At 52.4% G+C, this 21,851-nt stretch overlaps 7 protein-coding genes across 7 annotated transcripts; 6 read left to right on the top strand and 1 right to left on the bottom strand.

Moving 5' to 3' along the window:
- Window positions 1-1,830: 1,830 nt before the first annotated feature.
- On the top strand, window positions 1,831-2,717 carry M409DRAFT_67932 (uncharacterized protein; the record flags this gene model as incomplete). Its single annotated transcript, XM_033817617.1, has 3 exons — window positions 1,831-2,174; window positions 2,228-2,513; window positions 2,565-2,717. The coding sequence occupies 3 exons, from the start codon at window positions 1,831-1,833 to the stop codon at window positions 2,715-2,717; spliced, it is 783 nt and encodes a 260-aa protein (XP_033665328.1).
- A 2,248-nt stretch (window positions 2,718-4,965) lies between these two features.
- M409DRAFT_25315 (uncharacterized protein) lies at window positions 4,966-5,802 on the top strand (the record flags this gene model as incomplete). The annotated part of the gene is made up of 3 exons (XM_033807632.1): window positions 4,966-5,020; window positions 5,087-5,571; window positions 5,620-5,802. 3 exons carry the CDS (start codon window positions 4,966-4,968, stop codon window positions 5,800-5,802), a joined length of 723 nt encoding a protein of 240 aa, XP_033665327.1.
- A 916-nt stretch (window positions 5,803-6,718) lies between these two features.
- On the top strand, window positions 6,719-8,410 carry M409DRAFT_56701 (uncharacterized protein; the record flags this gene model as incomplete). Its single annotated transcript, XM_033813376.1, has 2 exons — window positions 6,719-7,146; window positions 7,204-8,410. The coding sequence occupies 2 exons, from the start codon at window positions 6,719-6,721 to the stop codon at window positions 8,408-8,410; spliced, it is 1,635 nt and encodes a 544-aa protein (XP_033665326.1).
- Window positions 8,411-8,621: 211 nt separating this feature from the next.
- Window positions 8,622-9,545, top strand: M409DRAFT_56700 (uncharacterized protein; the record flags this gene model as incomplete). The annotated part of the gene is made up of 1 exon (XM_033813375.1): window positions 8,622-9,545. One exon carries the CDS (start codon window positions 8,622-8,624, stop codon window positions 9,543-9,545), a length of 924 nt encoding a protein of 307 aa, XP_033665325.1.
- Window positions 9,546-10,903: 1,358 nt separating this feature from the next.
- M409DRAFT_67928 (uncharacterized protein) lies at window positions 10,904-12,800 on the top strand (the record flags this gene model as incomplete). Its single annotated transcript, XM_033817616.1, has 5 exons — window positions 10,904-11,018; window positions 11,161-11,632; window positions 11,682-12,519; window positions 12,573-12,678; window positions 12,727-12,800. 5 exons carry the CDS (start codon window positions 10,904-10,906, stop codon window positions 12,798-12,800), a joined length of 1,605 nt encoding a protein of 534 aa, XP_033665324.1.
- A 354-nt stretch (window positions 12,801-13,154) lies between these two features.
- On the top strand, window positions 13,155-15,027 carry M409DRAFT_67927 (uncharacterized protein; the record flags this gene model as incomplete). Its single annotated transcript, XM_033817615.1, has 3 exons — window positions 13,155-14,088; window positions 14,142-14,578; window positions 14,632-15,027. The coding sequence occupies 3 exons, from the start codon at window positions 13,155-13,157 to the stop codon at window positions 15,025-15,027; spliced, it is 1,767 nt and encodes a 588-aa protein (XP_033665323.1).
- A 39-nt stretch (window positions 15,028-15,066) lies between these two features.
- M409DRAFT_67926 (uncharacterized protein) lies at window positions 15,067-16,406 on the bottom strand (the record flags this gene model as incomplete). The annotated part of the gene is made up of 5 exons (XM_033817614.1): window positions 15,067-15,335; window positions 15,395-15,801; window positions 15,854-15,950; window positions 16,013-16,254; window positions 16,351-16,406. 5 exons carry the CDS (start codon window positions 16,404-16,406, stop codon window positions 15,067-15,069), a joined length of 1,071 nt encoding a protein of 356 aa, XP_033665322.1.
- Between the last annotated feature and the right edge of the window lie 5,445 nt (window positions 16,407-21,851).

Genomic DNA, 21,851 nt, shown 5'->3' with positions numbered 1-21,851 from the left:
CCGGAGTTGACAGCATGAAATTTCTGCATGGTCTGAAACTTCGATCTGCATTTTGCCGTGTATGTTGCGCAGTTTGTAAAGCGGAAAGTCATTCGCGAAAGTAATTGAGCGAGAGGAAGATGTCCATGATTTGACGTCAGCGAGGATGCAATGCCAAAGGTCGTCCTTTCGATTCAGGAGAAAGTTATATGGCATGCCGACTGTAAGCTGGCTCTATGTGCAAGTCCGTTGGGCCATCTTGAACCATAGGCAGTCATGAGTTGGCTCGAACCGTCATCCGATCGAATCAATTGCCTTAGATACGAGACACTTTCCGAAGCCACGGTTGAGTGGCTTTTGTCTACCATCGATGCCGAACGCAATGCTGCAGCAGATTCAATCTCTTTCATAAGAGCATTTGTCTTGCAAAGCTCTTCGGCATATGTGTGATGAGACATACGAAGGCGATCCGAGCCTGCGGCACCGTTGTGTTCTGGAGTCTTGCGTGAAGAATGAAGCCGATGTAACGACGGAAGCATGGGAGCCCATCGGGCGAAAGGCATGAAGTCCAGATTGACGCCAAAACTACGTCACTGATGCTATTTTAGGAAAGAACACGACCAATCGACGCCCACGAAAGCCGCATCGTTCAGCCTAACGGTAGCAAGGCTACCCGATTGCTGGAATTTCTTGAGCTTGAGAGTAGCTTACCAGTTTCCACCAAACGCCGACTCGCTACAAGTGGCAATTGTGCACTTCATGTGTTCTAAAAGTAGCTCTGCAGAGAAGTCTGCATGTTTGGTTGATGCCAAGCGGTGAACGGCTTTTGGTGGTAGTTATGGTACGATCTAGCACTAGTATCAATTCTCGCGACATACATGTACATCTGTTGCTTCCTGCCACAAACACTGAATCCTTCATCAGAGTTCATGCATAACGACACAGACTGAACGTCTACGACTCACCGGCAACTGTCCTCTATTGCTCGACCGATTCAGAATGCAAGCCTACAACGGACCTAAGAAGGCCAGAAAAAGTCATACGAAGAGCAGGAATGGATGTGCGACGTGCAAACGACGACATATACGGTGCGACGAGACTTTCCCACAATGGTAGGATTATCCACGGCTATTATCTCGAGGCGAGGCATTGACGTTGTTCTCAGCCGAAACTGTACGAAGCATGGCGTAGAGTGTGAACACAGCCAGAACTTCGGTCGAGCGGCAAGCGAGCAGAGCACTAGAGTTGGCCAAAGAACAGAGTCGCCGGCTGCGCATGGCTCGCCCAGCTCGAGCGCGTCTGGGTGGCAGGACGTCCAGCGTGTTATCTCGGCTCAGTCTTTTGCAGATGACATTCGGCCGGAGGCTTCGTATTTGATGCACGAGGACCGCGGAGCCATGGACCATCGGACTCCCCTGGCTCAGCACCATGCTGTGTATCAGCCATACCTACAGCAAGATCCGATGGAGACGACGTGGCAAGACTATGTGCCGGTGACGACCGATCTGTATTCGCAACACACCTTGCCCCACGGCGAGGTTTTCATCACTCCACCGCGATATCACACAGCAGAAGAATACCCAGTTGTCTATGGGTTGGGAGGTTATCCGATGCATTACTGGTCTCAATCGACACCGTGAATGAACTGTGTCCGTGCACGTCTCTTGCGTGACGTCCAACGTTCACATGCTGCTCGCGTAGCAGCACCGACCCCTGCAATCGATAGTAGCCCTTCTGGTGCGACAAGCAAGTCACAATGACGTACTCACAAAGCAATCACAACTACTATATCTGGCGGCACCTGTCGAAATGTGCCGAACGGAACAGCATAGGGCAAGTTTCAAAGGAAAAATGGGCAAGACGGCCATCATCAGCGGCGGCGCCCGAGGCATCGGCCGTGCTCTCGTGCGGCGGTTTCTTGAGCTGGGATACAAGGTCTACTTCTTTGACATCGACGAGGAAGAGCTCAAGCATACGACGGAGGTCCATCTCAAGAAGTATCACGATTCCAAGGCATTGGGCTCCAGCATTTGCAATCTTCGAGATGTCGACGACATTCGCAAGAAAGTGAAGCAGGCTAGCGAATTTCTAAACGGCAGGATCGATGTCTTGGTCAACAACGGAGGGATTGCCACGCCGCAGTGGAAGGATGGCAAGACCATGTTCAGTCCAGAGACGATGAATGAATGGCAAGCGTGAGTAGTTCGATCGATGCTTAGGATGAAATCCCTGATTAACTTTCGCTCAGATATGTTGAAACCAACCTCACAGCCCCCTTCGCCGTCTCCCAGGCTTGCTTACCGTACATGAAAGATGCCGTCGCCAATGCACCGATCAACAACCAAGGCGATACAGGCACGGAGCCCGGACCTTGCATCATCCACATTGGCTCGTTCCGCGCCCACCAGAGTGATCCCGACCAGGAAGGCTATGCAGCCACGAAAGCAGGCCAGCTTGGTCTCATGCACAGTATGGCCATCAGCCTTCTGCCGTACGGCATTCGTGTCAATCTCATCGCCCCGGGACGGATCAAGGTCGCTCATGAGAGCAAGGATGGCGATGAGAAGGGTTGAGATTGGGAGCAGCTGAATGAGGATGAGGATGTGGATGATCATCCTGCTAATCGAGCTGGGCGGCCGAAGGATATTGTTGATGCGGCGGAATATCTTGTCAACGCGGGATTCGTGACGGGACAGGATATCACCGTGGATGGAGGTGCGACCAAGAAGAAGAAGTAGCAGCGACCGGCGACATGTGTGCCCTTGGCTTTAGGAAACAGTCATACGAAGCCGTTGTCGATTCAAGGGGTCGTTTGTTTGGCGCCTGCTCTAGCACTCAACCTGCGCCTTTGGTAGCTGCAAACGAACGACTTGTTTCTTCGTTGGTAGGCTTGTGCTCATCGGCCAAGGCCCCATTGGCCAGAACGTCTTCGTCCTTCTCTGCCCAGCCGTACTCATCAGCGTCCTCATCCGAATCGGCGATCTCTTCGTAATGTCGTTTTCGCACGACCTTTGGGGGGCTCGAGGCTGGCATTGCTGGTCGATGGCGGCCTGCACTCGGTGAGCTGCTCGTCAAATCGATCACCAGCTCCTTCAGCCACCCTTCATCCGAGATCTCAAACCCGGCGACATTCCTAATGTCTCCAACGGGATCGAGAGGCGTCAGATTTCGACCGTTGCATTTCTGCACTCCAGCAAATCTGCCATTGAAGTCACGGAAAAGGACTGTTCGGCTCCAAATGCCACCTTCCCATTCCGATCCGCCAATTCCAGGGCCGAGTGCCCCTCCTAGGCCACTGTCGTTTCTTGGTCTTGAGGCGCAGCCTGTTGTCACAATGACAGCCATGTTATGCAAAACGGCGAGTTTGCTGAGCGCTGTGACCAGTGATCCAAGGACAGCGTATCGACGGCTGGCCTGTCGCTTCTGTTGCTCGGTCCTCGAACTGTTTCCGAATGGCATTCGACGGTAATCTAAATCGATCAAACCATGAAGATCGTCAATAACAAGCAGCGTCGTGCCTTTTTGTGGGAACGTCGAAGGTGGATGCAGTATGAGTGCCAGAAGGTGTGAAAGCGTCCGGACAGAAAGGCGCTGAAGACGGTCGCGGAGGTGGATTTTGTCGCCTGCGCCATTCTGATCTGTATTCTCACCACTGATATTGTCCCTTAGAGCATTGAGCCTCGTCCCACTCAAGGAGGTTGCACAGTCTACCGTTATTAGTACAGAACAGGTCGAGCGCAGTATCTTTAAGTCCCGTACCGATCCACGTGACACGACCGCCATTCTTGAGCGCCTGATAGGCAGCTTGGAAGCTATCCAGGTTGTCAGCAAGAGGATAATGAGTATAAAGTCAGACCATAACGTACGCCAATGCGGTCTTTCCAGATCCGCTCGGACCCCAAAGTTCAGCGACTTTGCCACGCTCAAAGCCGCCATTGTTGGCGGATGTAGTGCCTACAAGAACGTGATTCAGAGAGTCTATTCCACTCGATATTGCTGACTTTGCGCCGCCATTCAGGCTTGCAAGAGCGTCAACGGCTGATACAGTTGCGAGGCGATCTATTTCTCTTAGCTGGGTTCGCCACTGCGAAGGGTTGGACTTACGAGTTGATGTCGGAGGCTTCTGTGAGGGCGGCGCTGACGAAGAAATGTCGATGACGGTCGTTGTGTCCGCCATGATGGCGATGATATATCTTTACATTGTGTTGTTGATGTAGACACGACGTCGCCGGGGAAGAGACGGGGAAGACGCGGCGTCGGGCCGAGTTGTCACGAGCACGGGCCACAAGCAACGACCACACCTCTCCCTTTCTCGACGCGTCCTGCGCCCAAGCACACAGGCAAGGCACTGCTGTTACGCCTTCGTATGTCGTCGGCACCCCCAGGACCTGCTTGGCCCCCACGAGGAGCCTACTTGCCGTGTCTATACATAACATCGCCTCTCGTCCGAGCAATTGCCTACTTTAGGAAGAATGGACGAGACGGATAGAGCCGAAGCATCTCGACATAGACAACATGGAATTACAAGGCGGGAGACACGGCTCTCTCGCGTTCTTGCATCAACCGAGCGTCCGTGCTCGTGAAGAGTGGCCCGGAGCAATGTCTTATGGTGGAGATGAGGTGCAATATTTAAGGCAGAGGTGTCTTTGCAAGAGCTCGCCATCACCCTCACTCTTAAAGTTGAACATCCATCCCCATTGCTCGCCGGCTCTCTAAGCAGTTTGAACTACAACCAAGAGCCTAGAAGGTCTTGAATCCGGAGAGGCACATCCCCAGTGCTTGCAAGCTGTCTGAGCAATTTGAAGTACGACCAAGAGCAAGGTCGGCCATTGACTTTTGGAGAGACGAGATCCGGTTTCGTTCGATCTGGAGCGGAAAGGCGAGGATAGTGCGTCCGAACCCGCCTCTCAGGCCCTCAATTCTCAACAAGTATCAATATTGACGGCGACGACCGCATCTTTCCCCTGGCAAGATGACGACCACATCATGGGCAGATCACCCATACGAACTCATCCCGTCTCCGGCAAAAGGATTGGACCCGGTCAGTGTCAAGTGAGATGAATCTCCCTTAGAGCATGCTGACACTAGCCCCTGAATCCAAAGACAGAGCATTCTGCACTCTACATCGCCAACGAGATGGCCGTCGTCCACAACTGCATCATCAGGGGCCTGAATGCCATTTACCTGCAAGCACACCTTGTCAGGGAAACACAAGACATCCAGGATTTCCAGGACCTGATCTATGCTTGGCGCAAATGGGTCCAAGCGCACCATTCTCTCGTAGACGATGCAATGTTCCCAATGTTGGCTGATGCGGCCGGCAGACCAGGTCTGCTCCAAGAGAGTTCCGACCAACATCAGGAGTTTGTATCTGGCATAGATCAGTTGCTAGAACTTTCGTTGGATCAGGTCTCCGGATACAGCTACAGACGAGTCCGCGGCCTCATCAACTTCTTCGCTCCTGCGATGCATAGACATTTTGCCGACGAGGTAGAGGCTTTGGTGACATTGAAGGAGTTCGACTCTTCGGCTTTGATGAATGCATATTCGAAGGCAGAGGAGGGTATTCGCCACATTGACGACGAAGCCAAGGTGAGCACACATGTTCGAGATTACATTGTCAGCTTATTAATGACACAGGCACGCATCTTTCCTCTCGCCCTGGGAGTTCGGGATGTCGCTTACGAAGGAGGCAATGCCTGGCCAAATTTCCCACCTGCAATGGAAAAGGACATAATTCATCGCCTCGTACCTTTGCATGCTGGTGCATGGAGGTTCTTGCCTTGTGAATTCGATGGCCAAGTGCGTCCGTCTCCGATGTGAATATAGCTCTTGATACAATACGAGCAATATCACAGACTCCAGCTTTGTGGTCCTTACTGCGTTCTATACAGTTCATCCGACAGTTCTTGAGTATAGACGAACGTCCCGATCTGAGAAAAAGTTCTCCTGCAAGTCTTGAAGTCTTTATTGGATTGCAGAAGCGACGAAACAATCTGGGTAGATCAGAACAACAGATGTGGTATCGCAGACATCATACCAGTCTCTCGAATTCTGAGGGCGTCATGCCTAACCGACCGTATATTGATGAAGCCTCGTGGCTCCTGACTGCAGCACCGAAAGCAAACTCACAGAGTTTGATTGCTGCCTCACTCTTAATTTATTGCCAAATGGTCGACAGAACGAATTTGAATGCCATACGAGAACGAAAGAGAGTCGACGAGACTGGAAGGCTGCGGACAAAGAGGAATCTGACTGGCGGGTTTCCCTTTCGAGAAATCCGAATCCTGATCCACAACAAACTCCATCGAACAGCGATAGCGCAGGAGGACTTACGGCAAACATCACCTGCAAGCCCACGGATGACGCAAATGATGTCAATTCAATCTTTCGGCAGAGGCGAAAGTGAGTGTTCGGCACAAGACCGACTGTCATCTGCACGCGGCGATGGAGACTCAATCTTCGATGCCTCGTGTCGGCACGCGTTGTAGGAAGCAATGCATGTGGCACCGTGGAATGAACTCTCTGATATCATCGTCTTGGTTGGCTGGCTCGGGCTGTCCGGCGTTCGCAACGACAGCCGCCTGCTCGTGGTGGTGGGTTCACAGTTCCTTCGACGGTCAGCGATGCCATCATCCTCGCTTCGTTGATGATGAATAAAACGGTCTGAACGTCCGCCTCCGAGAATCGCTTCTCTCTCACTCTCCACAACCCCAGCTCTCTCCATTCTCACCTCATCATGAATCCCGACCTCCCCGCTCAGGAGGCGCCTCCGGCCCAGCAGGAGAAGGACGTTGAGAAGGGCGACAGCAGCAGCGAAGACAATGGCGCTCCTCCTGGCGAGCATCTTGGTGTGAAACCAACGGAGAACCGCAAGGTCGTCAATGGAAAGAGAGTTATCACCGAAGAGGAGGCTTGGCCGATTCTGGGGTATTCGTGGCCGACTTGGAAGAAGTGGACGCTCATCTCGTCGATTTTCGCTATTCAATTGTCGATGAACTTCAACACTTCGGTATATCCGAATGCTGTGCCGCTCATTGCAGAGCACTTCCATGTCAGCGAGCAAGCGGCCCGTGTTGGGCAGATGATATTTCTGGTGCTCTATGCCTTTGGATGTGAGTTGTGGGCACCGTGGTCTGAAGAGTTTGGGAGGTGGCCGATCTTGCAGTAGGTTCAGAGTGCGACAACGTGCCTTGCAGGAGCGATGCTAACATCGAGTTACAGGGGAAGTTTGTTTCTCGTCAACATCTGGCAGATTCTGGCTGCACTCGCACCGAACTTTGGCAGTCTGATCGTCGCACGAGCTCTTGGAGGCCTCAGTTCAGCTGGTGGCAGCGTCACACTCGGTATGGTTGCCGACCTGTGGGAGGCTGAAGATCAGCAGTGGGCAATCGCTTTCGTGGTATTGTCCTCAGTCGGCGGTACATCTATTGGACCCATCATCGGTGGCCCTATTGAGAAGTACCTATCCTGGAGATGGAACTTCTGGATCCAGTTGATCTTTGGCGGCGCCGTTCAAGCCGTCCATCTGTTCATGCCGGAGTCTCGGGCAACAATTTTGATGGACCGTGAAGCGAAGCGTCGACGCAAGACTGGGGAAGATCCTGATATTTATGGTCCCAACGAGGTCAAACAGCCTCGAATCAGCAAGAAGGAGGTGGGAGTTACCTGGATCCGGCCGTTCGAGATGTTCTTCCGTGAGCCCATCGTTCTCTGCCTTTCATTGCTCTCCGGATTCTCAGATGCTCTCATCTTCACTTTCCAAGAAGGATTCAACCCGATCTACGAGCAATGGGGATTTGGAATATTGGAGATCGCTTGGGCTTTCATCCCTATCGTCGTAGGGTACTTCATTGCATACTTCTCATACTCCCCTTGGATATACCATGACCAGAGGTTCATCAAGAGGTACGGACTGGACGCCTTCGTCCCCGAGAGAAGATTAAAATGGCTCCTGTACCTTGCACCGCTCGAGTGCATTGGCTTGTTTGGCTTTGCCTGGACAAGCCTTGGGCCACCCCGAGTCCACTGGATCGCCCCGATGATATTCTCTGGCCTGATTGCTATTGCGAATTACGGAATCTACATGAGTACAATCGACTATATGATAGCGGCGTACGGCCCTTATTCTGCATCTGCGACAGGTGGTAATGGGTTTGCTCGAGATTTCTTAGCTGGAATTGCGGCGATGTACTCGACCCCTATGTACAGCAACATCGATCCGAACGGCTACCACCTGGAATACGCGAGCACGATCCTCGCATGCCTTGCCTTCTTGGTCACGATACCAATTTACATCTTCTACTGGAAAGGTCCTCAGATCCGCAAGGCTAGCAAATTCGCCATGAGTCTAGACGAGGACAGAAAGGAGCAACATGGACGGCGGGTTGCCTCGGCGACACCTGAACAACTGCAACCGCACAACCTCTAGATAGACGGATGAATAGAATGCAGAGTCAATTGTGCCGGCTCGTAAATACAGAACCTTGCAGCTGTGGCGAAGGGAAGGAGCTCTCGTCTGATCCTTCCGTACCTGCTTCGGACGTCTCGCGCTATACTATGTCCGGGAGCTACATCATGCTTCAAATATTATCAGCCTGCCTCCTCACAACGGATTGGTACAGTGGTTGGACCTCATCAAGATGCCTATCGACTTCGACAACGACCTCATCCTCATTACCGCCGCCAGCGGGCGACAAGCAAGCGGATTACTCCCACGTCTTGCTTCCAAAGCAAAACACCTCCGACTACAATGCGTCTCAGACAGCTCCCGTCAACGCCTCGAGAAAGAGTATCCCCAAGCTGAAGTTATTCAAACAACCTTCGCCTCCATCGACAACGCAAAGAAACTCCTCCACAACGTTTCCGTCTGCTTCCTCGTCTCCCCAGCCTTCGAGCTCCGCGAAACGCAATGCGGCATCAATATGATCGACGCTGCGCGCGAAAACGCTCGCAACGGAGGCCCCTTTAAGCACATGATCCACTCGAGTGTCATCCATCCGTGTCTCCGCGCCCTCACTCACCACGACGCCAAGCGGCTCATCGAGGAAGCGTTGGTGGAGTCGAAGCTGCCGTATACGATTCTGCAGCCGACGCATCAGATGGATGTTGTTCCGATCAAGTTGTTGGTCCAACAAGAGGAGATTGTGTTTAAGGCGAGGTTTAATCCAAGCACGAAGATGTCGTTTGTAAATTGTCATGATCTGGGTGAAGCTGTCTTCAACATCATCAACGATCTGGACAGTCATCAGTACGCTACTTATCAACTAATCAGCACTCGGACGCCACTGGACTACCACGAAGCTATGGCGGAAGTGTCGAAGGTTGTTGGAAAGAAGGTCCGCGTGGAGGAGATGACGCTTGATGAGACGATCAAGGACTTCAGGTCGTCTTTACCGAAGAGCATGAGTGAGGTGGAAAGGGAGGCTGTGGTCGCTTCGTGGGCGCGAATGATCGTGCATTACCAAGAGCACGGGCTGTTGGGCAATTACAACTCCCTGAAGATGTTGCTTGGTCGTGAGCCGCTGGGGTATCGCGAGTGGGTTGAGATGCAGTTGAAGTCGTAGATATACTGTAAGCCATCGATTCGGACTTCTACTTTTGATCCATGAGTAGAAAGCTTAGCAAATTGACAAGTGAAGGAATAAGCGAAGGAACAAGTAAAGTGACAAGTGAAGTAAAAAGTACGGCAGGAAGTGAAGTAATCAGTAAAGGCAGCCTAAGATGTTAGATAAGATCTGAATCGAATAGTTAGCTACGTGTATATAAAGGACCAGTATAAGACTAACAAGAGTCAAGTACATGTAGCTCAACTTCGCATAGCTTCCTCGAGTAAAATATACGTTATTGCAAGACCAAGGTCGGTATGGTCCTGACGAAATGTCGGACTTTTCATACTTGGGGTCGATGTAAACCATTGCCAAGTTATCTTTTAGACTTGCTGGCTGCATGCTCGTGAGCGCGTACACAATAATAAGGTGGTATGATTTGGGTCAGAAGATGATTGTCAAGATATCCGACGCACCCGGGGGGCAATCAAAGGGGGCGGTGGCCTAAACATCCTTCACGTGCGCGACGCGACGGATTCCTAGTTTTGTCCACTGTCGCGTCGACGTATTCCGTATACGAACGCATTCTTCGCGCCGTGCACCTTGTTCCTTCCTCTACACCAACTTGAATCCCTCGAGCGAATGTTTTGCATCTGCAAGACTAGGGGCTAACAACAGTAGCAGACATGAGCGCCGATTCCATCGAATGGAAGCTTCTTGCCGGACAAACACTTCGTGACACCTCGTGGATGAGATGCCGAGAGTGCGACTTTTGTTTGGCTCCAGGCCCGTCAATCTTCCATCATCACATCAAAACCGTCGGTCTAGGACCTTTGCGCGATGGTTGATACGACGTGAGTCGTCTTGGCTAATGAGATGTTCATTGACCTTAGCAAGAGCTTTCGGTCTTCGCCCGGCTCTGACATACCACAGCAGGCATAGTTGAGTCACCTCAGTGTTCAGTAGAGTGTATTGACACATCCCGGTGGTCCCTCCGGCGTAGCGCACCAGACCATGGCAAGGCTGTGAAGGTAAATGTGCAGGAAAAAGACATTCTGGCCGTCAGGTTCTTAAGTTGAGCGGATTCGGAGTTCACGACTTGCATACGGAGCTCATCACGCCATCGATCTCCACGCTCGCGAGCCCTTCACCCACCAATATCTTGCCTTGCTATCACTCATCGCTACATCTAGCCTCTGCGCTGCGAATTTTCTCACGTGCAAGGCCTGTCCTCCGCCGGCCCTAAAAGAACGGCGGGGATCGAATGCAGGAACGGGTGACTCTTACTCAACAGCTCCCTTGTTGGTGTGATAAGCTGACTTGCGGTGTTTCTGATCGAAAATCCCGCAACCTGGTCTGAGAACTCATCTCCCATCATGGATGCCGGCCAAGGGACGCCCAAGCAGAACAGCACTGACGACGACAATACCGCAAACGAGACAACGCCCCTCATAGCCAGGGAAGACGAGCCGGTGCTGTACAAAACGTTGAGTGTGCGGCAGATGTCCTCATAACACTCCCAAGCTTTCCGCTAACACATTGCAGCGCCAAAATCCTAGCGACATACTTCCTCCCGACAATGGCGACATTGAACTAACAAAGAACGACAATGCGGCCGGACGACCCGGATCAGGTGTCTACGCAACAATCTCAGTTCTCTTACTAGGCGTCTTCATCTCCAACATCGACTCCAGCCTAATCCTCGCAACCTATGGCCAAATCTCGTCCGAGTTCAATGACTTCGATTCCGGATCATGGCTCATATCAGGCTTCGTGCTGGCATCATGCGTTGTACAGCCTCTCTACGGCAAGCTGAGCGATATTTACGGCAGGAAGGTGTGCCTGCAGACATCCTACATCCTCTTCACACTCGGCAACGTCGGTCTATGGTTCGGGCAGACCATGGGCCAGGTTATTGCGGCTAGAGTCGTGCAAGGTGCTGGTGCAGCAGGCATGACCTCCATGGTCTCGATCATCATCACGGATCTTGTCCCAATCCACGAAGTGGCTTCGATCAGGAGCTACGTGAACGTACTGCAGACTACTGGGCGAAGTTGCGGTGGTGTAGTCGGAGGTGCTCTGACACAGGCGTTAGGATGGAGATGGTAAGGGAATACGACAACTACATCTTGCGGCGCTGACTTCTCTTGATAGGGCTTTTGGGATTCAGGTCCCGTTCACCCTCATCGCCATTCTTCTGGTGCAATGGAGGCTGCATATCACTTCTAGAGACACGACCGAGCAGACGAAATGGCAGAAGCTGAGACGTATCGATTTTGCAGGCGCAATCTTGCTATGCGTCAGTATCTTTGCTGGCTGCTTCATGCTTGAGACTGGTGGCCAGAAATTCGCCTGGAAATCTCCCATCATCATTGCCATGGGAGTGGTCTTCGGCGTCACTACCATCGCATTCGTGGTGTCCTCAAGATTCGCAGCGGAGCCAATCTTTCCTCTGCGGCTCTTCACCCACTATGCAGTTTGGACGAACTATGTGATTGGTCTTCTCCAGATCCTGGTGCAATTCTCCTTGACTATGGTCGTTCCACTCTACTTCCAAGTTACTGCAAGGGCATCTACAGCGGCGGCAGGAGCTTACCTGATTCCGGCATTCACTGGTAACACAATTGGTGGGCTCCTGTCAGGCTACTGGATCAAGAGCACAGGGCTGTACAAACCGCCAACTGTTCTTGCCCCCATGCTCTCCATAATAGCCGTGACCTTGTGCTTCACACTCTGGAATGGGCACACGACCGTTCTCGAATCTTTGGCCATCTTACCTGGTGGTATGGCTGCTGGTATGGTTTCGAGCTCGACGTTCGTTGGATTGGCAGCTGGGGTGGCTGAAGAAGACATTGCCGTAGCAGCATCTGGCCTGTATCTATTCATGAATATTGGAGCCATCGCCGGAGCTAGTGCTGGATCGGCTGTTTGGCAGACATCGCTCAGAGCTGGATTAGCGACTGCTTTGGAGGGAGTGAAGAATGGACATGAGGTGAGCAAGGACACAAGGTCGAGTGATTTACCAAGTGCTGACAATCATATCAGATCATGCGACGAGCGCTTACAGACATCACCTACGTTCAGAACGCGAGCAGGAAAATTCGTAATCTGGTCGTCCCTGCTTTCATCTACAGCTTCCACCAGGTCAACCGTGAGTAATTCAACATCGGGCTTGGTTTATGAAGCTAACTTTTGGTAGTGCTCCAATTTGTTTGCGTAACGTTGTGTCTCCTGGCAGCGTTCTTGTCGCCACAGAAGCGGCTCAAGATCTAGAGAGGAGTGACTGATCATAAAAGTAGATGCGAGCGTGCTTGAGGATAGATATGCGATGGCGTTGTTACGATATGCGAATAGACATAAGGTACTGTCATACAAATAAATCAAAAGTTTGCCACTTGAGACTCGTTGCTCAGAAGCAGTTGTTCTATCGACAGAGACACTCCCTCGCTCATTCCTTTTCAGTAAAGTTCGATGAGACATTGATTGACGTTTCATTAATTCCTTTGCCGGTCGATCAGCTCCACCAGCGGTATGGCGTGCTTGCAGGGGATCTCAAACCCGATGCTTTCTCTTCTTTGACAACTTCTCTCTCTACTCTTCGCGAAACATCCTTGAAATCTCGCCAGTATGAAGTTGACAGCCTTATCTTGGACCATTTTGGCATCAGCGCCATGGACATCTGCTTCGAAACAGCCCAACTTCGTCTTCATCCTCACAGACGACCAAGACTATGAGATGAAGTCGTTGGATTACATGCCTCTTCTGCAGAAATATCTCATCAACGAAGGCACTTCTTACGAGCGACACTACTGCACGGTAGCGATTTGCTGCCCAAGCCGTGTCAATCTTTGGACCGGTCAAGCCGCACACAATACCAATGTCACCGATTTGCATCCCCCATATGGAGGATATCCCAAATTTGTTGAACGTGGTTATAATGAGAACTGGCTCCCAGTCTGGCTTCAGCAGCTTGGATACAACACATACTATACTGGGAAGTTGTTTAATGCTCACACTGTCAACAATTACGATGACCCGCCAGTCAATGGCTTCAATGGCAGCGATTTTCTCCTGGATCCATACACCTACGAGTACTTCAATGCATACATGACTCGAAATGGCGCAGAGCCTGTGAGTTATAAGGGAGAATACTCGCCAGACGTCATCGCCAACAAGGCGTACGGCTTCCTGGACGACGCTTCGAAAGATCCAGATCGTCCATTCTTCATTGGTATCGCTCCAATCGCTCCGCATTCCAATATGCGTTCGGTACCGACCTTGAAGAGAGACACTCCTTTCTATGCGGAGAGGCATGCTCATCTTTTCAAGGAGGAGAAGATTCCGCGGACGAAGAATTTCAATCCTAAAGAACCGAGTGGTGTCGGTTGGGTCAAGAATTTGCCAGTGCTCAGTGATACGCTGATTGAGTATCATGACGAATTTTACAGAGCGAGGTTGCGGGCTCTTCAATCTGTTGATGAGATTGTCGAGGAGGTCGTGAAGAGGCTGGAATCGAACGGCTTGCTTCATAACACGTACATTATCTACACTAGCGATAATGGTAAGTTCAACGTTGTGCTTCACATTGAATTTGAGACCGACACTTTTCCACAGGCTACCATATCAGCCAACATCGGCTGCCACCAGGCAAGGAGTGCCCCTTCGAGGAAGACATCCATATCCCACTCATCGTCCGCGGTCCAGGCGTACCGGCTGGCCACACCGCACACGTAGTCAGCTCGCACACTGATCTCACCCCTACCATCTTGAATCTTGCCGGCAAAGCTCGTCCAGATCTTGATGGATCAGCAATCCCTCTAACAGAGAAGGCGCTTGCAAAGCCCGATTCTGGCGAGCACGTCAATGTCGAGTTTTGGGGGCGAGCCATTCCCGAAGGCAAATATGGCTGGATCGGGGATGACTTTCTCCCTGGATTTGGACGGGTAGGCGCACGCAACAACACCTACAAGGCGCTGCGGTTGTCTGCTGCCGATTACAGCTTTCTGTACACCGTATGGTGTACTGGTGACAAGGAGTTCTACGACATGAAGGTAAGCTTTAGCGAGAAGTGATGAATGGCCTGGAGTTGCTTACGAAGATGCAGAGAGATCCTGATCAACTGCACAACTTGTTTGACGACCAGAGCATCCACCTAGCAGAGGATTTCACCATCGCCGGCCGCTCGTTCAGCCAAGTCCACGACCGGATCGATTCTCTACTGCTGGTCCTAAAATTGTGCAAGGGCAAGACGTGCCATTCTCCTTGGAGCGTGCTTCACCCAGATGATGCAGTGCGATCGTTGAAGGATGCCTTGAGACCAAAGTTCGATGAATTTTACAAGGAGCAGCCAAAAGTCAGCTTTTCGTCGTGCCAGCTTGGCTATCTCAAGGATGAGGAAGGTCCTCAGCACGCAAAAGTTTGGGAGACTGTCCAACATCCACGGCCGGGCGGGAAGCAGGTGCCTTTCCAATATGAGGGTCACTGGAGCTGGTGGACCTAATCGAGCAGCCGTGTGTAGACGCCATATCACTGTAATACCTCACACAAGACCATCTCTCTGCTGTATCTCCTTCCGGTCTTCGATCGCATGCCGAGGCTTCGTAAGCTCTTTCAAACCGAACCATGGCGCGTTGATCGGACTGGGTCCGGTGAATATGGCTAGATCGTATAGGACGCCACCGAACAAGCATCCACAGAAAGGCGCCACCATAGGTATCCAGAAGTAGTAGCCGCCAGCACTCCAGACACCTCGGTATCCAACAGCATAGGACATGAGCCGTGGGCCGAGATCTCGAGCGAGGTTGATCGCTGACGCCCCGTAAGTACTGTCTCAAGCATCTCTCGAAAGAAGTGATTTCGAGACTCACCATACCCCGTATTCCACCCAAAACACGCCCCGAGTCCAAAAATCAAAAAGAACAACGCCAGCGGAAACCAACTCCCACTGGCCGAAAACTGCCCCTTGTTCCCAATATCCTTCAACGCAAAGATCACAAACATCAGGATCGCACTCGCGATGAACTCGCTGAAGAACTGGCTCGCTTTCGTCAGGTCGTCTTGCGGGTATGTGCAGAAGATGGCGCCAGTGGCTTTGGGCGCTGGGGGCACGGTGCGCAGGTTTGGACCTCCTTCGAAAGCGTTGATGCCGTTTATGTAGTTGGCGTAGACGATGCCGCTGCCGATGAAGCCGCCAAGGAATTGCGCGAGCAAGTAGATTGGGAAGCGCCGCCAGGGGAGTTTGCGCAGGAGGCAGTTTGTTAGGGTTATTGCTGGGCTGGTGAGAGTGTTGTTAGTTGGGAGTGGATAGAGGATGGGCAAGAGCGTACTTGAGGTAGGCTCCGCTGTCGCCGGCGATGTACATACCCAGCATGACTCCGAAACCCCAACCCCAGTTGATGCTTTGATAATCGCCATAGCCGTTGCCTACGACAGAGCATGATCAGGCACCAATGCCACGGGCAACGAAGTTATGCTGGAAAGCTTACCACCAGGCGCCGTCATCTGCCCCTGACTCAACAATACTTGAGCAACACTCCCATCGCCAAAGCAAACCATTATGAGTACACCAAAGAACTCAGCCAGCGGTTCCTTCAGCACAGCTCGAAACTTCACCCACACATTTCCTGCATGCTCTGCAGTATCGTGTTCCTCGATAATGGGAGCAGTTGGGTGAAGACCTAAGTGAGCTCGAGCGGAGTGGACGTGAGACGTTGTTCGGTCCGCGTCGCTAGAAGGACGGATCTCATGGTGAGAAGCCGAACCACCGGTAGGGATGTTGTGCAGCGCGAGAGGGTGGTCATTGTCGTCTTTGTCGTAGGCTGACTTGAAGTTACTGCTAGACCAATCTGCTGAGGTCGTGCGACCTGATGGATGAGCCATGCTGTTTCCTGGCTCTTCAACAGGAAAGATGAGAAAACAAAAGCCAAAGCATCAAACGAAAAGTCTCAAAAGCCGCCCGTTTTGTAAGCTCTCTCAGCTCTCTTCCCATCCTCCCAGCCCTTCGGGTAGGACAGAGAAAATAGAGACAGACATCGTCGATTAGCACCTCGCTTCCACACCCGACCTACGCCTCTTGCTCAAATCTGACGCAATGAGGCGGGAATCCTAACCAAAGTATAAGACAGCCGCATAGATTCTATTTGATGAAAATGATGGCATGTGATCGATCATGGAAGGGTGGAGCCTCGTTCCCCACTTCCCCATGGGCAGACGGGTTGGTGTTTGTGGGGGTGGGTTTGTGATCCACCTCGGCTCTGGGAGCTGCATACAGGTGCTCGGGTTTCACGATGGGCAAGAGAGATCCGTAACTCACCAGAATCCCATTGAGTGGTGCGTGATTGTGCTAGCAGAGACTACTGGGATCAGGGTTGTGTCGTTTCAACGGGCGTAACAAGTTGCGGTGGAAGACCACATCTTCGAAGCAGAAATTCGCACGCGGATGTTAACTTCGAGTCCGACAAGATATGGCTATCTAACAGGAAAGTATCGACCAAGACGCATTGAGGAGAAGATCAGAGGCAGCCAACGATGGTATGAATTCGAGGAAGACCGTCCGGAAAATGCATCTGTGCAAGAAGAGCAGCACTCACCCGAATAGAAATTCATCAGACTGTTGACCACTGGAAAGGATTTCTCTATCAAGTTCAGAGTTTCCCGAGAAACGTTAGTCGACCATGCTCCTGTGGAATGTTGCAAAAGTGCCGTGTCGTCGACAACTAGGGATATATCTCTGCGTTGACGGTGTGAAAGGTATTATCTCTCAAGCCCGGCTTTCTCGAGGTGACGTTGATGAATAGAAAGGTGAAAAGTATGCTTTTGCAACTTTGAGGAAAGCGCGACATGGTATGAATTCTGTATTTGCCAGCTTCTCCTCCGTGCTGACGTCTGACAGACACGCCTCTACGCCAAGACCCATCGGAACGAGCGCCAAAGTAAGAGCGGCGTCGGGCTTATGAGAACGCTGATGTGCTACGTCGAGGAACTCGAGACAGAGCAGTTCACTCGTGGCAGACCCTCCGTGGATTATCCTCCATGCTCGCAGCTGTTTGGACGATCTACCGATTCGCCTTCTTGCTACAGAGCATACGATGGCCACCGTCGCTCACCGCCTCCGCGCAGGCGCACGCTATGGAGACAGATTAGACGGAAGCGAAATAGAGAGCCTCTATGGAAGTTTGAGACTGAGGTTCGAGAGTAAGGATGGAAGTAAGGATGAAAGTAAAGATTCAAATAATACAAAGTAAAGTCAAAGTGAAGCGAAAGTGAAACGAAAGTGAAGCGAAAGTAAAACCAAAGTGAGGCCAAAGTGAGGCCAAAGTGAGGCCAAAGTAAGGCTCAAAGTGACAACGAGATCGATCACATGCCCATCGCTATCGGAGAGCGTGCACGCAGGTAAAGTTAGAGGTACACCAAGGAGGCTGGCTGCTTCGAGGAGGGCAGCAAACTCCTTGCACGGAGGAAGTCGACGCAGTTTCTATCTCTTGCATGCAGAGTGTCTAGCAACCTCCGCGAAACTCTGTCAAGTCTTGCAGTCCGTGTTGTTGGTGTGGTACTCTAGGTTCAAGGGCAACGGTGCGATGCAGCGTTCGTGTGGATGAAGGTGACCAACCTCGACCTCGTCGAGGGTAAGCCCAACTCACTGGTCGAGGTTCATCTAGTAAAACGCAGGAGTAACTCACGAGCTGTGAGATTTGTACCGCGCTTAGAAAAGGAATGTGAATCCTCATCACCTCTTAATAATCTGCCACGCGCGCTCTGCGGTCGACAGCCTAGCCATTTAGAGGCTTCAGGAGATGATGTGCGCAGGAAGTCCACCTTAGGCGTAAACATTGGCATAACGCCATCTTTCGCGCTACGCGTAAGGCCACACCACAGGTGTATGCGTTATTGCCTTTTGAAGTTTGCTTTACACGAAGTGAAGAGAGCTTACTCGCCCAGCAAATTGGCCTTACCTTAGCGCTCCACGGTAAGTTCATGGACGAGATGAAGCGGCTGCCGGCGAAGCCTTCTTTTAACAAAGCTCTCGAGCGAGAGGTCTTTTATCCCACATCTGTATCCCCATTGCTAGCTAACGATCCAAGCGATAAGCGCTACAATCGAAGCTGTGGTCGCGACTAGAATTGCGGAGATGAGATCATCATCTTGGCTTCAACATTGCGCGAGGCGCTCTAGCACAACGGCATGTCGAGGGCATCAAAATCACCTCCCCTGTCTCGCAGCGTGAGCGCGCGCCATTCATCGTGATTTGTTGCATTTGCGCTCGGCCGCAGTAGGATTGTTCTTCGGCTGCGAAATAAGTTGGTCTCGGGTGTTTTCCAGCACCCCATTCAAACCTGTCTCCTTGTAGATCTTGGTCTGTTCGAGAAAGGCCTGTTTTGTCATTGGCCAGCACAATGATATGAACGCGTTCTTATTGCATCCATACAAAAGGTCTAAGATCCTCTTGTCTGTGATCTTATGCACTTCCCTGACGTGCTGGTAAAGTGTGTTCTGTCGCTTGCAAATGTTTCAGGATCAAGTCTGATTTGTATCTGGAGAAGATAAAGATTTGAGTGGTGCGCCAAGACGCGCTAGTGGGGACGACATGTGATAATCAGGCCAGCGAAGTGAAGAAACTTTACGTGCTCTGATTGGCCGGCTAGCGCCGGTAAGTGCACACCACTTGGAAGCTGTCAACACGGCCTGGTTCTGCAGCCGCTTGCCGCGAGGATTGCGGTGAAGTTGTTCACTTGTTAACCTCAACTAAGTGGCGTTTGTAGTTGTCTCGCGTGGAGAGCGTGCCTCTTTCCGCCTTGAGGGGTATAGCGGAACCCTAGTATCTCTCCAATTTCGAAGACGACCAAGGCAGCTGTTGGGGCTCGGAATGCCTACTCCGTATCACATTTGTGGGGATTGGTGTTTCAGTCTGCATAAGTCCAAATCGCACAGTCGGGTTCCCCGTGATCTCGAAGTTGCGCAATCGCTGTATTCGGGTTGACCGCGGGCTCGGTTGATGGGGCGAGTCCTAAGTCTGCATGAGCAACTCTTCTTTTGCGCCGAGTCTCTGACCAAGCGATTTGGATAACGAGGAGTCATTGAGTACCTGATCTCTTCAACTCCAAAGGCGACAAAGCCAAGGATCGCAGTCTGAGTTCAATGGTCTGTTCCCCATTTTCGGGGATGGATGTCTGAAACCCTGATCTGAACATTCAGAGATGAGCTCGAGCTCAGGGCGAAGATGTGAATGATTGAAAATTACCACTGCCTCCCTGCGTTAAATACACTCATCGAAAATTCCCCCTTCTCCATCCTTACCACTGCAACGTCGCGCCCGGCCTCGCGTGCCCACCAATATCCACAATCTCGAGTCCACCCCTTGCTCTCCTTGCTTTCTTCCCCGGCAGCGCACCATTCAGATAATCCGTCGCCGTTGTCCTACAAGTCCTCGAACTGCTCGTGCTACTCGGGTAAACATATGAAATGACCGTGACAGGCGGCGCGGTGACGGTGATGATGTAGTTCGTGTTGATCTGGCGTGATGTGGCGGTAATTGTCGGCCCGCGGACAGTCGTGGGTTGGAGGGATACCGACACTGAGGTCGTGGTGACCGTTTGTGTCGTTGCTGGTAGGTAGCTGACGGAGATGACGGTCGTGACGCCGTAGGTTGAGGTGTAGGTTATTCCGTTCGAGATGGAGATCGAGTAGGCGGTTGAGACGCCGTAGATCGTTGAGGGGACGTAGGAGGTTGGTCCTGGGCCTATCGGACTTTGGTCAATGATTTCTCTCCCGTTGACGGTGACTTCACTCACCCGTGCCTGGCCCTGTACCCGGCCCTGTACCCGGCCCTGTACCCGGCCCTGTACCCGGCCCTGTGCCTGGCCCAGTTCCCGCGCCGGTGCCAGGGCCGGTGCCAGGTCCCGTACCAGGTCCCGTGCCTGCGCCTGTGCCAGGGCCCGTGCCTGCGCCTGTACCCGGACCCGTACCAGCACCGCTTCCTGGCCCCGATCCGCCGCCGCCGCCGCCAGGGCCGTCTCCGCCAGACCCGCCAGGTCCGGAACCCCCACCGTCGGTGATCGTAGCGTAAGCTGTGCTTACACGCGTGACTCCATCGACGACGGTCGTAATAGGCACAGCGGTGATGTAGCCCGTGCCGAGGCCTACAGAGAAAGTCAGCATCCATAAAGTGCGCAAGACCTATGGGAAGACAGCTCACCAGTACCGGGGCCTATTCAAAAAATGTCAGCGATGCCTCAATGTCTGATATGCTCGAATTCGACTTACCAGTACCAATACCCGTTCCAATACCAGTCCCAATGCCTTGATTTCGTTAGTGAAAGAGCATCCCGCGAGGTATCTCTCTGCTCACCTGTTCCAACGCCTACACAGAAGTCAGCATCGATCAGTTAGATCCTGGGAGGTTTCAAGCAAACTCACCTGTACCCACAGTCGTAATCCCCGGCCCACTCCCATTCCCCCCACCACCAGGAATCTGTCCCTCACCACCGCCCGGTACCGTCGGCCTCCTCACCAACCTCGCCGAATGCGTCCCAGGCTGCTTCACCACCATCGTAGACCCAGCCTTCAGTAAGCAGTTATTCGTCGCTTGGCCTTCAATCCAAGAGATTGCCAGACAGAGCTTGTCCGACGCCATGTTGATGACGTTGAACATGTCACAGGAGGCCATGCAGTCGACGAGGCGCGGCGAGGTTCGTTCGGCGACGGTTTCGTCGGTGTAGAGCGTGCCGCATTGGATTACGTATTGCACGCCCATGCTGTCGATGTAGGTCGAGCCGTCGGCTACGGGGCAGGTTGGGAGGGTGGCGTTTTCTGAGCCTCCATTGCCCCCATTTCCAGATCCTCCATTGCCGCCTGAACCATTCCCGCCTGAGCCATTACCGCCTGAGCCATTACCTCCCGAACCACTGCCTCCCGAACCATCGCCGCCTCCGCCTTGGCCGCCAGTTGGGATAGCAGTGTAGGTGATAGAGTTGCCATTGCTGTTCGTAGTAGTCACGATCGTGGCACCCGGATAGCTTGTGCTCCCACCAATGACTCCATATCCAGGATTTGGGCAGATGGGCTGTGGGCCACACGATGTAATCGTGTGCGTAGAGTAGATAGTTGTCGTGCCAGTTCCAGGGATGATACTCGGACGACAGGTAGGTGGAGCAGAGCTCGGCGTGATCATCCCACCACTTCGACTCACAAAGCCTGAGATATAGCCGGATCCTCCTGGAAGACCAGAAGATGCTGGTGGTCCGCCGCAGCCGTTCACCATTGTGGGAATGATGCCACACTCAAAGCAGAGCGATGCGGAGCAGCCTCCTCCGCCGACGATGTCGCTGC

The sequence above is a fragment of the Zasmidium cellare genome, assembly GCF_010093935.1.
Source record: "Zasmidium cellare ATCC 36951 unplaced genomic scaffold M409scaffold_26, whole genome shotgun sequence".
NCBI lineage: Eukaryota > Fungi > Ascomycota > Dothideomycetes > Mycosphaerellales > Mycosphaerellaceae > Zasmidium > Zasmidium cellare.
The sequence above is the reverse complement of the archived record's forward strand: the minus strand, read 5'-3'. Positions and strand labels throughout refer to the sequence as shown.